The sequence below is a fragment of the Leucoraja erinacea genome, chromosome 15 (genome assembly GCF_028641065.1).
Source record: "Leucoraja erinacea ecotype New England chromosome 15, Leri_hhj_1, whole genome shotgun sequence".
Lineage (NCBI taxonomy): Eukaryota > Metazoa > Chordata > Chondrichthyes > Rajiformes > Rajidae > Leucoraja > Leucoraja erinaceus.
The window spans coordinates 39,318,450-39,333,495 of record NC_073391.1 but is presented as its reverse complement, the minus strand read 5'-3'; the positions used below and the strand labels follow the sequence as shown (position 1 = coordinate 39,333,495).

The window sequence follows — 15,046 nt, the reverse complement described above, 5'->3', positions numbered from 1 at the left end:
TGCAACTTTGATTTGATTCTTGGTCAAGGGTTGCAACAGTGTTTTGGGAATGCTTTCTCCTACAGTCCTGGGACATGGACACCAGCACAAGTGAATCATATTAACAAGCTCAGAAACTTGATCTCTTTCATCTGCATCTGGTTAATGAGTCACAAGCTTGTTTTAATTTAATCTTTTTGAGTGACTCCATTTGAAAGTGGGCTGACAAAAGGAACGCTTGTTGTCGAGGTATGATTAGCTTTGTCATTTAAAAAAAATGTATTCTTTACCAGTGCAGCCCATTTAAGCTTAGTACAGTTACATAGAAACACACAAAATCCGTGCAGGAGTGAGCCATTCGGCACGTCGAGCCAGCACCGCCATTCAATAGACAATAGACAATAGGTGCAGGAGCAGGCCATTCGGCCCTTCGAGCCAGCACCGCCATTCAATGTGATCATGGCTGATCATCCCCAATCAGTACCCCGTTCCTGCCTTCTTCCCATATCCCCTGACTCCGCTATTTTTAAGAGCCCTATCTAGCTCTCTCTTGAAAGCATCCAGAGAACCTGCCTCCACCGCCCTCTGAGGCAGAGAATATGATCATGGCTGATCATCCTAAATCAGTACCCTATTCCTGCTTTCTCCCCATATCCCTTGATTCCATTATCCCTAAGAGCTAAATCTAACTTTCTTTTGAAAACATCCGGTGAACTCACTTTTGTGGCAGAGAATTCCACAGATTCACAGTTCATAGTTCATAGTTTAGAGATACAGCGTGCAAACAGGACCTTTGGCCCACCGAGTCCGCACCGACCAACCATCCCCGCAGGTTAACACTATCCGACACTAGAGACAGTTTTTACATTTATACCATGCCATTTAACCTACAAACCTGTATGTCTTTGGAGTGTGGGAGGAAACCGAAGACCTCGGAGAAAACCCATGCAGGTCACGGGGAGAATGTACAAACTGTACAGAGGGCACCCGCAGTCAGGATCGAACCTGGGCCTCTGGCGCTGTAAAGCAGCAACTCTACCGCTGTGCCACTGTACACTGTGTATTTCCTATCTTGCAATGGTGGTGGTGAGACAAGCAATTCCTGCTAAGCTATTGGAGGCCTTGCGGTGCGAGTGTTATGGGATGTAGGACTCTGACCATACCTTGTGCAGAAAAACTGCTTAAAAACAACTTAGCTTTGACTCTCAAAGTAGATGAGCTGCATTTGCATTGTCAATATTAAATTGCCAAAATGAAATGATCTTGGATGAATTATTTATGAGGATGTTGCCAGGATTTGAGGACCTGGGCTACAGGGAGAGGTTGAGCAGGCTAGGACTCTATTCCTTGGAGTGCAGGAGGATGAGGGGTGATCTTATAGAGGCGTACAAAATCATGAGAGGGATAGATCTGGTAAACGCACAGTCTCTTGCCCAGAGTAGGAGAATCAAGAACCAGAGGACATAGGTTTAACGTGAGGGGGAAGATTTAATAGGAACCTGAGGGGTAACCTTTTCACACAAAGGATGTGGGTGTACGGAATGAGCTGTCAGAGGAGGTAGTTGAGGCAGGTATGATCGCAATGCTTAAGGAACATTTAGACAGGTACATGGATAGGATGGGTTTAGAGGGATATGGGCCAAACGTAGGCAGGTGGGACTCATGCAGGTGGGACATGTTGGCCGGTCGGTGTGGGCAAGTTGGGCCGAAGGGCCTGTTTCCTCGCTGTAAGACTCCATGAACTGGAACGTCTCCTTGCTGACGATGCCATCTTTTTTGACAGCTATGCTGAAGAAGCCTGTTGTAACTGAAGTAAGGACCCCGACAAATACGTGGAGCGGCCTCGGGTTCTCCAAATCAATGCCTGCAGAAACAATCAAGGAACTAAGACACGCCAATCACGTGCCCTACAAACCATCCATGGCAACTACGTACGAGGTAGTGAAAATTTGCGACTGCTCTGCATTTTTTGTTCAAATAGTACGTGCTCTAAGCGGAATCTCTTCAGCCACCGCTAAGTGATGGTTATGCTTGGGAGATACTTTTGCAGCCAGAAAAAGTGGCAGCAAGTTGGGGCGCTGCATTGTACATGGAATTCCTTCAGCTCAGTTTTAACCAATGTCAGGTAATAACATACCTGACCACAGTCCAAAAATAATGATATTTTTACTTTGAAAGGATTGATTATCTATATCAGATTTCATATTTGATTTGGCTGTAAGGTTTGGCTCAATGTGGAAGTGCTGAAGCTCTTTGCTTTTAAACCCATGCAGTAAGCTCCTAGCTGTGTAAACAATGGCAATATCCAAGAAAGAAAGAATGATGACTACTCTGTTTCAGGGAGAAGCTGAACCATGTGGCATTAATTACTCTCATCTATTGCCGTTAGCAGATTCCTTTTTTTAAGTTTCTGGTCTGGAATCGCGATCGTCTTCCAGCAAATGCACCACATTAGACTTTGAAACACGACGCACTAATGGTGTTTGGTGGAAAGCTGATTCAGCCACAATTTGCTCACCCCAAGACTGAACTCTGGACCGCACGCATGAGACGGTGCCTGAGAAAACAACTGGAGAGAATTTTTTTTTTTCATTTTCTTGAAATGCACAAAAAATGTCCATTACCTGGAATGTCATTTGGCCAAAATCAAACCACTTTAGACCTGGACGTTTACATCAATCTTGTTCTTGGCACTGCAATGTGGATGGTTACATTCTGCACTTACTCTCAGCAGCTCGATGTATTCGATCACACAGTGATTAAAGTGTAATTTGGTGAAGGGATACAGAGCTGCAGCCTGTGCAGCTTCTCATCCTCCATTATAACCCTCGACACTGGTTTCTGTCTCAAATGCTGATCACGCAGTCAGAAAAAATGTTGCTTCGCCAATGTTCTGCCATCCCGAACCATTCTCATGCTTTGCAGGACAGTAAATCTGTCTCAACCTGATTTATTTCATGCCGCTGCTAGCTGTTGCTTATTTGTATTTCCATTCTCCCTCTCCCTCTCCCTCTCCCTCTCCTCCTCTCCCCCTTTCCCTCTCTCCCCCTCTCCCCCCCTCTCTCTCTCTCTCTGTCTCTCTCTCTCCCTCTCTCTCTCACTCTCCCTCTCTCTAAGCTTCGCCCTCTCTCTCTCTTCCCCCTCTCTCTCTATCCCTCTCTTTCCACTCTCACTTTTCTCCTCTCTTCTCTGTCAAAGAGCTTCGCTTGGGGCTAACGGAATCAAGGGATCTCTGAAGGGGGGTGTTGCTCTCTGGCGATCTCGAAGGGCTGAATGGCCCCCCACCTCTCTATCTCTATCCTATCTTGCTTCGATCTCTAGTCTCTTTACCCAAGACCACATCTGCTTTTGCCCAGTTTTGGTCTACAAATCTCTATTTGCCACAGAGGGAGTGCAAGACGGTTCCAACATCTGTCAAGAGAGAGTTAGAGTTTGATTTAGCTCTTGGGGCTAACGGAATCAAGGGATAGATGGGAAGATTGTTCCCGATGTTAGGGAAGTCCATGAAGGGGGGTGTTGCTAAAGGGGAAATTTTAAAACCGAGATGATCATTTTTTCACGCAGAGGCGATGCTGGCTCTCAAAGGGCTTGAGGGCCTGCTCCAAGAGGGATTTCTCTATGTTTGTGGCTAAGTTCAGGGGGTATGGAGAGAAGGCAGGTCTACTGAGTTCGATCTATTGAATGGCGGTAGACTTCTTACCCACCTAATTTCAATGTTTCTATGGCTCGAAATGGCTCGTAATTACGTATTGTCTTTCCGCTGACTGGTTGACGTCGCAACAAAAGTTTTCATTGTGCCTCGGTGCATGTGACAACATACTGAACTGATATCTTTCCCAAGCCTGGTGTGGTTTCGGCAGGATTCTGTCGCGATTTTGAGAAATTCACCCAGGTTTTCGAGCGCAACTAAGAGAAGTGTCAGCGGCATTGAACTGTAATCTCTCTTCGCAGTCATCGTCCCCAGCGTCACTGTCGCGGTCAAACAGCCGGGAGTGCATCGGAGGTGGCAGCGAGTCTGATAACTGGAGGGATCGGAATGGTGAATTTCCATCGTCGCTCAACAGCCCCAAGCAAAAACATAACCCATGTAAGCATTTCAGGTATTGTGACGGAGGGCTCACCTCTTTAGAATGTGCTACAATATCGAGGAGATATCGATACGTGTACTTCTCACAGCTTCTTTAGATTCATGGTTTCGTTCCGTTTCATTGCCTTGCCAATGTGTAGACGGTTTCGCATCTGCCATTAAAATGTGTTGTTCAGGCTGATGTGGTCAGAAGATGTGGATTAATTAACAAAGGCGGCAACAGTGGCGCAGCGGTAGAGTTGCTGACTTACAGCGCCTGAGACTCAGGTTCGATCCCGACTGCGGGTGCTGTCTGTACGGCGTTTGTACATTCTCCCCGTGGGTTTTCTCTGAGATCTTCGGTTTCCTCCCACACTCCAAAGACGTACAGGTTTGTAGGTTAATTGGCTTGGTATAAATGTAAAATTGTCCCTAGTGTGTTTAGGAAAATGTTAGTGTGCGGGGATCGCTGGTCGGTGCAGACTTGGTGGGCCGAAGGGCCTGTTTCTGCGCTGTATCTCTAAACTAAACCAAACTAAACTAAGGATGGAAACAAAGCAGGATCTGATCATGGCCGAATTATGATGTTAGAACTACTGCAAATTGTCATGTCAGAGCTGCAGAATGAGGCCATTTGGCCCACTGAGTCTTGGCTGACCTATCTTTCCCACTCAATCCCATTCTCCTGTCTTCTCCCCATTACACAACACATTTTCCTTTAATTTTCATGTTTTTCTCCCAGTTTAATGTTCTTCCCCTGACCATACCTGCAGTTGGGCAACAAGAAGATGCTGGACATCTTTTTCTCTCCCTTTTGTCCCCTTTTCATCTCGTACCTTTGTCCACTCAACTGCAAAACAAATCCCCCTTCTCTGTATCCACCTATCAGTTGCCAGGCTTTGTCCGCCCCCCCCCCCCCCCCCCCCCCCCCCCCACCCCCTTTCAACCTACTACAATCAGTCTGAAGACGGGTTCCGACCCGAAATGTCACCTATGTATGCCTTGGTGAGTTGCTCCAACACTTTAGCTTCTATACAAGATGTCCTGTAACCTAGCTCCACAATCAGCAGAACACAGGAATGGTTGAGGAAAAGCGGTCCACCCTAATTCTTGAGACTGTTCCACCATTCTGTCAAATCTAGGCTGAAGGTGTCTATTGCACATGTGTCAACAGAAGTCATTGTTTGTCAATTTCAATGTGTTGAAACCAACAAATTACGTTCTTAAGGGACGGTGCCTGAATACTGTAGGGAGATTAAATGGAAACAGTTTTTTTCCCCATACTGTTTAAATCCAAGACAGCTTTTTTCTGCTTGTCGTTTTTCCGAAGTAACATAAGTAGCTCTCTTTCTGATTGAAACTGCATTGTATCCAATTCAGCCCACACAATGCAAGTAGTGTTCCCCGCTTCATCATTTGTGTTAATGGACGTGTGTTATAGCAGAACTACCTGTGCAGCACAACAGTATTGTACTCTATGTGTAGAAAGGAATTGGCAACCAGTTTATACCGAAGTTAGATACAAAGTGCTAGAGCAACTCAGCGGGTCAGGCAGCTTCTCTGGAGAAAAAGGATGGGTGACGTTTCAGTTCGGAATTCTTCTTCAGACCCTGAAGTTTGAAGAAGGGTTCAGACCTGAAACGTCACCCGTTATTTTTCTCCAGAGATGCTGCCTGATCGGCTGAATTGCTCTAGCATTTTGTGTCCAGCATTGTAATCTAAACCGTCAAACAGTGTTAAAGAATGATTCACCATGTTGTCTGCCTGAACCTGTGCCTTCAAACAGTCTAAAAGGTAAAATGCCAACTCCAAAACTGGTGGAAACATTAGCTTCATTGCGTGTATCGAAAATGTAATAGCATTCTAATATCTTGATTTAATTTCCTGATTTGTGCGGCTTGGTGGCGCAGTGGTAGAGTTGCTGCCTTACGGCGCCGGAGACCCGGGTTCGATCGTGACTCTGGGTGCTGTCTGTGCGGAGTTTGTACGTTCTCCCTCTTGGGTTTCACCCGGGTACTCTGGTTTCCTCCCACAGTCCAAAGTCGTACAGGTTTGTAGAGTAATTGCCTTTGATTTAAAAAAACGGTAAATTGTCCCTAGTGTGTTTAGGATACTGTAAGTGTGCGGGGATCGCTGGTCGGCACGGACTCGGTGAGCCGAAGGACCTGTTTCCATGCTGTATCTCTAAACTAAACCAAATCTCTGCCAAATTGAAATGTTGGATTTCCGTGTAGTAATGTTGGAAAATTGAAAGGTAGTTCATTAGAACACCGTAATTTATTTCAGTTGGCGCCATTAACTTTATACAGAGTACTTCTGAGTCTCAGTACTTCCAGCCCCAAGTGTGTAAAAATTCAATATATCTGGCCACGCCTGCTGTCGACCTTGCTGAGAAACAAAATATTTTCACACCTATTGCGGCCTTGCGGTCAGACATATTTTGATTTGAGGCAGGGTAAATCTTTCCTTATGTCCTTGCGAAAGAGTGCCATTCACTGATGAACAGTATCTGAGTGCAGGATTTGCTCAGGTCCACGTATTCCTGGCAACATTGAACCTATTAAGTGCATTTTTACCAGGTTTTTCTTGCTGTGATCTGTCCTTTCAACAGCTTGAAGTGGCTAGACTATTTGTACAGATTACCGGGTCTCAACCTTTCCACTTGAGAACCGCAGTTGTAACATAGTGAACATCCACCGGCAGCACGGTGGTGAAGCAGCGAAGTTGCTGCCATACAGCGCCAGAGACCCGGGTTCGATCCTGACTCTGGGTGCTGTCTGTATGGAGTTTGTACGTTCTCCCTGTGACCACCTGGGTTTCACCCGGGTACTCTGGTTTCCTCCGACATTCCAAAAATGTACAGGTTTGTAGATTAATTGGCTTCGGTAAAGATTGTAATTTGTTGCTAGTGTGTAGGACAGTGCTAGTGTTCGGGGATCGCTGGTCAGTGCGAACTCAGTGGGCCGAAGGGCCTGTTTACGTGCCGTATCTCTAATTTAAGCTAAACAAAATTCTCCAGCTGACATTGTCAATGTCTGAATCCATGTTAACTACAATGATGGTTTTTGAATACTGGACGCAATTATTTGATAAAAATAATTGATTGTGTTTATGTTGTATTAATAAGCATTCACTGTAGCCCTGTCTGCTGCCCTGGTGTGCAGTAACCGGTGGAAGTAGCAAAGGATTTCCATTATTAATTTTCTGAAATGTCGCCCATTGTCATATGGTCAAGCAAGAAGTAAAACCTAGTCTGGTAGAAACACAGTGCATGTGGACAAGCCGTCTTGGCTTTATTCACTGACAAGGTTAGCAGTCCATTCACTGACTTCAGGTAAACATATCTCTTAGGATACTGGTGGTGAGCTGCCACAGTATAAGATCTCCCTCCCTCTCTGTCCCTGCCCCACCCTAGTTTCACTATCCTCCTGTTTCATTTTACTGTTTGTTTACCTCGTTGTCAGCTTCCCCTCAACCAACAATGGACCATTGTACGTTTCTTTGGTCATTGTCTGCTTTGATCTGTCCTTCGTACACCTTACATGCTCTTTCTACCCGTCCATATCTCCAGTTTCCCACTCCCCTGACACAGTCTGAAGAAGGGTCTCGACCCAAAACATCACCTATTTCTTTTTCTCCAGAGATGCCGTCTGTTGCTCTGAGTTACTTAATTTGTGTCTATCTTCGGTGTAAACCAGCATCTACAGTTCCTTCCTACACATCTATCTGCACCAGTTGTTCACAAGCTGAAAGCCATTAATTTAACATTGTCTTATTCTGCATTAAGTTAAATATTTTTTAGTTTTTGGTCTGGATATTTTTGCGAGATAACAGAAATATGCTTGAAAATTTAACATTTGATTGGAGGTAAAAAAACGTTGACCAAATTCACCAGGAGCGAGACCAGTTTCACTTCTGGTGAGTTTATGATCTTCTTTCCGGTGTAATATTTGGCTTTCAAAAAGGCACAACAGAGCATGTACTTCCTGTGGGAGCTGAGGAAGCCCAATCTGCCACAGGCAATGATGGTCCAATTCTAGACGGCCATCGTAGAGTCTGTCCTCACCTTCTCCATCATGGTCTGGTTTGCCTCAGCCACAAAGCACGACACCTGGAGGCTGCAGCGAATCGTCCGATCAGCAGAGAAGGTTGTTGGCTGCTACCCTCCCTCCATTGATGAACTGTACACTGCAAGGGCCAGGAAGCGAGTGGGCAAGGTCATCCCTGGCCACAAACTCTTTGAATCACTTCCCTCTGGAAGGCGATTCCGGATTGTCAAAGCTGCCACAGCCAGACATAAAAACAGTTTTTATCCACGAGTAGTTGCTCTACTCAACAGCCAAAAATCTGTATCCTCCCTTTGATCTGGCATTTTGTTGGTTCACATGCTTGATCAATGGTGTTTTATCATTAATGTTTTATTATTATTAATGTTTAGTGTTTTCTGAGTCATTCATAACTGTCACTGTATGTCATGTTGTTACTTGTGGGCGGAGCATCAAGGCAAGGCAAATTCCTTGTATGTGAATACTTGGCCAATAAACTCACTTATTTACTTACTTACTTTTAATTTTTGTCTCCTCAGCCGAGCACTATTTGACCAGCACTAACTACATGGACTGCATTTCCTCAATGATGGGCAGTAATGGCTGCAGCCTGAATAACTCCTTCAAAGGCTCAGAATTGCCCGAACTCTTCAGCAAGCTCGGTTTAGGCAAATATACGGATATCTTCCAGCAACAAGAGGTTAGTCCAACCACTCCTCACTGAATATTGTTCAATGGTATAATAGTGCTCTACGTGTCACTTTTTAGCTTAGTTTAGAGATACTGCACGGAAACAGGCCCTTCGGCCCACCGAGTCCGCACCGACCTGCGATCCCTGCACATTAACACTATTCTACACACATTAAGGACAATTTTACACTTACACCAAACCAATTAACCTACAAACCTGTACGTCTTTGGAGTATGAGAGAAAAATTAAGATCTCGGTGAAAAGCCACGTGGCCACGGGGAGAAAGTGCAAACTCTGTACAGACAGTACCCATAGTCGGGATATAAGCATTTTCTGCCTATCTTCGGTTTAAACCAGCATCTGCAGTTGCTTCCTACAACATTCCAAAACTAGTGGGCATAGAGAGGGAAGAAATGATTACTGGTAAGTGATTGCAGGGCAATTTATTTATGCAGGGGGTGTTGCGAATATGGATCGAGCTGCCAGAGGACCTTCTGGAGGCGGGTATGATATTAACGTTTAAAAGACATTTGGACTTTGTTTCGAGGGATATGGACCACACATAGGCAGATTTAAACCAGCTCAGCTGCAAAACCTGGTTGTCATGGACAAAGAGAGACACACATTGCTGGAGTAACTCAGCGGGACAGGCAGCATCTCTGGAGAGAAGGAATTATTACTTTTTTCAAAATAGACTTTATTCAGGTAATAAATATATACAATACATGAACCGTGCAAAAAATTCAGCTGACATTTCCGGAGGCTATACAAATTGTTCAATACAGTCTACAGACATTGCTCAAATTTCACAAATTTGTCCCCCACCCTTGCCACACATGTGGCCCACTGGCGGGGAATCCCTTCCCTTATTTTGAGGGGCGTCTCCACCACACCCTGCCCCCCATGTCCAGCAGCGGAAGGACTCTAGACTGTGGTCCTCCCCCACTGAGCCTTGGCGTTGGCTGCACCAAGCTTCAGTGCGTCCCTCAGCACGTACTCCTGCAGTCTGCAGCGGGCCAGTCGGCAACATTCCCCGTCTTCTGTGGAAATCCAGTGAAATGGCATAGGAAGGGAGCAGTGGCGCAGACGAGATGTGCATGAAAGATGGGAAGTCTGAAGAAGGGTCTCGACAGGAAACATCACCTAGTCCTTCTCTCCCGAGATGCTGCCTGGCCCGCTGAGTTACTCCAGATTTTTGTGTCTATCTCCAGTTCAATGGCATTCACCTCTGTCCCTCTCATATCTCCACAGATTGACATTCAAACATTCCTCACTCTGACTGACCAGGACTTGAAGGAACTCGGGATAACCACATTCGGTGCCAGAAGGAAAATGCTGCTTGCCATTTCAGGTCAGTGTCTGTGCTTTTGTGTAATGTGTGTTTAATACAGACTTCCAAAATCTGCAGTAATTTTGATGCAAAAAAAACAGATGATGCCGGAAATGAGAGATATTGCACTAAGATATTTTTAGTTCAGTTTAGAGATGTATGCCAATTTGCTGAATTCCTTCAACTTGAGAGATGGGCCTGTAAAGCTAACTTTGTACTGCAGGAAGTTGAGTTTAGTTTAGAGATACACCACGGAAACAGGCCCTTCGGCCCACCGAGTCCAGGCTGGCCAGCGATCCCCGCACTTGAACACTATCCTACACACCCGAGGGTCAATTTACAATTATACCAAGCAAATTAACCTACAAACCTATACGTTTTGGAGGGAACCGGATATCCCGGATAAAACCCACGCAGGTCACGGGGAGAACGTACAAACTCTGTACAGACAGCACCCGTAGTCAGGACTGAACCAGGCTCTTTGGCGCTGTAAGGCCGCAACTCTACCGCTGTGCCAACCTCCCGCCATTGAAATAAGATATTACAGATACTGGAACCTTGAGGAATAAACAGACTTCTGGAGGAACTCAGGGGGTCAGCCCGCATCCATGGAGAGAAATGGATAGATTCAAGATTCAAGAGAGTTTATTGTCATGTGTCCCTGATAGGACAATGAAATTCTTGCTTTACTTCAGCGCAACAGAACATAGTAGGCATGATTACAGAACAGATCAGTGTGTCCATATACCATTATATAAATATATACACACATGAATAAATAAACTCATAAAGTGCAAATAAACAGATAATATTAATGTTCAGAATTTTGTCCGAGCCAAGTTTAATAGCCTGATGGCTGTGGGGAAATGGTGCCAGATTATTCAGTATGCCCAGCATTTCATAAGGTCATAAGGAATTGGAGTAGAATTAGGCCATTTGGCCCATCAAGCCCACCTGCTTAAGATAAATTATCCATTGGCTGAGTAAAAACTCAGGAGAGAATAATAATCTGCAGCACGTTGTTTGTATGTCTTGGACTACACAGTGGTGCAGCAGTAGAGTTGCTGCCTTACTGCACCAGAGACCTGGGTTTGATTGTGACTAGTATGTACAGAGTTTGTACATTCTCCATCTGACCTCGTCTTCCGGGTGCTTCGGTTTTATGTGATAGGAGCAAAATTAGGCCATTCGGCCCATCAAGTCTCCTCGACCATTCAATCATGACTGATCTATCTTCCCCTCTTAACCCCATTCTCCCCATAACCCCTGACACCCCTTTCCTCCCAAACTCCAAAGATGTACAGGTTTGTAGGTTTAATTGGGTCGTGTAGGATAGTGCTAGTGTACGGGGTGATCGCTGGTCCGCGCGGACTCGGTGGGCCGAAGGACCTGTTTCCAGGCTGTATCTCTAAAGTCGAATGCATTTTGTTGTCTATGTACTGTACACTGCACAATGACAATAAATTTGAATCTGAATCTGAATCTGAAAGTAAAAGTCTATAAAGACTTCCATCATGATAGCTCAGTAACACAGAAACAGTGACATCTGGCAGAGCACTGGTTTGCAGTGGCGCCGACAATGGCTGCCATGGCGTACTGCTCCGTGCTGTTTTGTCTGTGTCTGTTCGTTTGTGTCGTCTGTGAAAATCCCACAAAGATCACGTTCATGAGAGAGGTACTCATAAACATCACACCTCCAGTGCCTCCAAACATCGTTCCGGTTTTCTCTCACTCGCCGCATTATTTGGACATACTCGTCAGCGGGGCTGTGGCTGTGTTCAAGGTCTTGAGACAGAGGAGGACTCGGGGGGGAAGCGTTCTGGAGCACTGGCCCGACGAGGGTTCCGCACACCGCTCCCGAGTATATTCCTTGCAAATCTACGTTCTCTCAACGACAAAGTGGACGAACTGCAACTCCTGCGCCAAACAAACAAGGACTTCTCTCGAGCCGCTGCCCTGTGCTTCACCGTGACCCGGCTGTGTGAGTCTACCCCGGACATTGCGCTACAACTGGCAGGCTTTCAACCACACAGAGCGGACCGCGAAGCGGAGGCAGCGGGAAAATCAAGAGGCGGTGGAATATGCTTCTATACAGCGACGTCACGGTACTGTCTAACTTCTCTCCCACTCTGGAATCATTTTTATAAATTGCAAACCCTTTTATTCTCTGAGGGAATTTACCTCTTTTATTCTCGCTGGAGTTTACATCCTCCCCTCCACCCCCCAAGCCTGCGTACGTGAGACGCAACTCGCTGACCAGGTAATTACGGTAGCGAGTGACTTCCCGGACGCCACGGTTATTTTTTTGGAGGACGTTAACAAAGCTAACCTCAGCCGAGACCTTCCAAAATACAGACTTCCTGTAACACTCGATCATTGTTCTACACCAATTAGGAACATAGATCGCTCTGTTCCCCAGGTTGCTCTGGGTCTCTCTGATCATTGTCTAGTTCACCTTATTCCGACCTACAGGCAGAAACTCAAATCTGCTAAGCCTGTGGTCAGAACAATGAAAAAGTGGACAAGCGAGGGCATTGAAAACCTACAGTCCTGCTTCGACTCCACTGATTGGAATGTGTTCATGGAAGCAACCACAAGCCTCGATGAATACACAGACACTGTGTCATCATACGTCAGCTCAGCTATTGTGAGGACAGTTGCATTCACACTTGGACCCGGGACAGGTTCAACAACAACAAGCCCTGGTTTACAGCAGAACTCAGACAGCTCCGATATCTGAAGATGAGGTCTATCGTAGTGGGGGTGCAGACCTCTACAGGCAGGCCAAGTACAAGCTAAGAAGAGGAATCAGAGCTGCCGAGGAAAGGGAAAGGTACTCTGAGAAGTTGAGGAGCAAGTTCTCAGCGAATGACTCTTCTTCAGTGTGGAAGGGCTTGCAAGAAATCACCAGCTCCAAGAGGAAAACCCCCTGCTCCTTGGCCCATCATCAGCTGACCAACGACCTGATTGAGTTCTGCTACAGGTTCAATAGACAGAAACTAGAATTTAGGAGATTGAGAGGGGATCTTATAGAAACTTACAAAATTCTTAAGGGGTTGGACAGGCTAGATGCAGGAAGATTGTTCCCGATGTTAGGGAAGTCCAGGACAAGGGGGTCACAGCTTAAGGATAAAGGGGAAAATCCTTTAAAACCGAGATGAGAAGAACTTTTTTTCACACAGAGAGTGGTGAATCTCTGGAACTCTCTGCCACAGAGGGTAGTTGAGGCCAGTTCATTGGCTATATTTAAGAGGGAGTTAGATGTGGCCCTTGTGGCTAAGGGGATCAGGGGGTATGGAGAGAAGGCAGGTACGGGATACTGAGTTGGATGATCAGCCATGATCATATTGAATGGCGGTGCAGGCTCGAAGGGCCGAATGGCCTACTCCTGCACCTAATTTCTATGTTTCTATGTTTCTAAACATAACATCCTCCCTCCCTCCCCACTCCTCACCCAATCACCACTTCACAGCCTGACTCCAGTCTGCAAAGACTGGGCCCTCGTCCACTACCCACCCACTCCTTGCTGCCCAACATCAGTCTGGCCACTTCTCCATCACTAACAATAGCAATTGAGGAGGTGGAAAAGTTATTCAGGAGACAGAAAAGCCAGAAATCTCCAGGACCAGACAATGTTTCCCCCTCTATCCTCGAGCTCTGTGCCGAACAACTGGCACCAGTCTACACAGACATTTTCAATCGGTCCCTGCAAACCTGTACTGTCCCTGTCTGCTTCAAAGTCTCCACTATTGTTCCCGTACCCAAAAAGACAAGGATTACTGGTCTTAATGACTTCAGGCCTGTCACACTGGCCTCTGTAGTCATGAAGACCCTTGAAAGACTTGTGCTGGCCCACCTGAAAAATATCACAAACCCCCTGCTGGACCCCCTGCAGTTTGCATACCGGGCAAATAGATCAGTGGATGGCACAGTCAACCTAGACCTGCATTTCATCCTCCAGCACCTAGACCACCAGGGGACCTATGCAAGGATTTTGTTTGTGGATTTTAGCTCTGCAATAGACATTAGACAATAGGTGCAGGAGTAGGCCCTTTGGCCCTCCGGTGTTATCATGGCTGATCATCCCCAATCAGTACCCCGTTCCTGCCTTATCCCCATATTCCCTCACTCCACTATTTTTAAGAGCCCTATCTAGCTCTCTCTTGAAAGCATCCAGAGAACTTGCCTCCACCGCCCTCTGAGGCAGAGAATTCCACAGACTCACCACTCTCTGTGAGAAAAAGTGTTTCCTCATCTCCGTTCTAAATGGCTTACTCTTTATTCTTAAACTGTGGCCCCAGGGTTCTGGACTCCCCCAACATCGGGAACATGCCTCTAATTTCCTGCCTCTAATGTGTCCAAGCCCTTAACAATCTTATATGTTTCAATGAGATACCCTCTCATCCTTCTAAACTCCAGAGTGTACAAGCCCAGCTGCTCCATTCCCTCAGCATATGACAGTACCGCCATCCCGGGAATTAACCTTGTAAACCTACGCTGCACTCCCTCAATAGCAAGAATTCAACACCATTGTGCCAGAGCTACTACACTCCAAACTTTCCGAGTTGACTGTGCCTAGACCTTTCTGTCAGCGGTTCATCAGCGTCCTGACAGACAGCATGTGAAGCTGGGAAAGCACATCTCGGACCCGCAAACCCTCAGCATAGGAGCACCGCAAAGCTGCGTACTCTCCCCTCTTCTCTACTCTCTCTACACCAATGACTGCACCTCCACAGACTCCTCTGTCAAGCATCCCAAGTTTGCGGACGACACAACCCTGATTGGACTGACTCAGGATGGGGAGGAATCTGCCTGCAGACAGGAAGTGACACAGCTGGCGTCCTAGTGCCATCGCAACAACCTGGAGCTCAATGCTCTTAAGACAGTGGAATTGATTGTAGACTTTAGGAGAGCTACCCCTCCCCCACCCCCAC

At 46.3% G+C, this 15,046-nt stretch overlaps 1 protein-coding gene across 1 annotated transcript in view; it reads left to right on the top strand.

Annotated features, from left to right (window-relative positions):
• The window catches only part of LOC129704241 (protein bicaudal C homolog 1-like), a 221,285-nt gene that overhangs the window by 204,804 nt on the left and 1,435 nt on the right, over window positions 1-15,046 (top strand). The window contains exons 16-19 of the mRNA XM_055647242.1: window positions 1,763-1,917; window positions 3,931-4,066; window positions 8,631-8,791; window positions 10,034-10,133. Coding sequence (XP_055503217.1) covers window positions 1,763-1,917; window positions 3,931-4,066; window positions 8,631-8,791; window positions 10,034-10,133 — 552 coding nt within the window. The remainder of the gene's footprint in view (window positions 1-1,762; window positions 1,918-3,930; window positions 4,067-8,630; window positions 8,792-10,033; window positions 10,134-15,046) is intronic.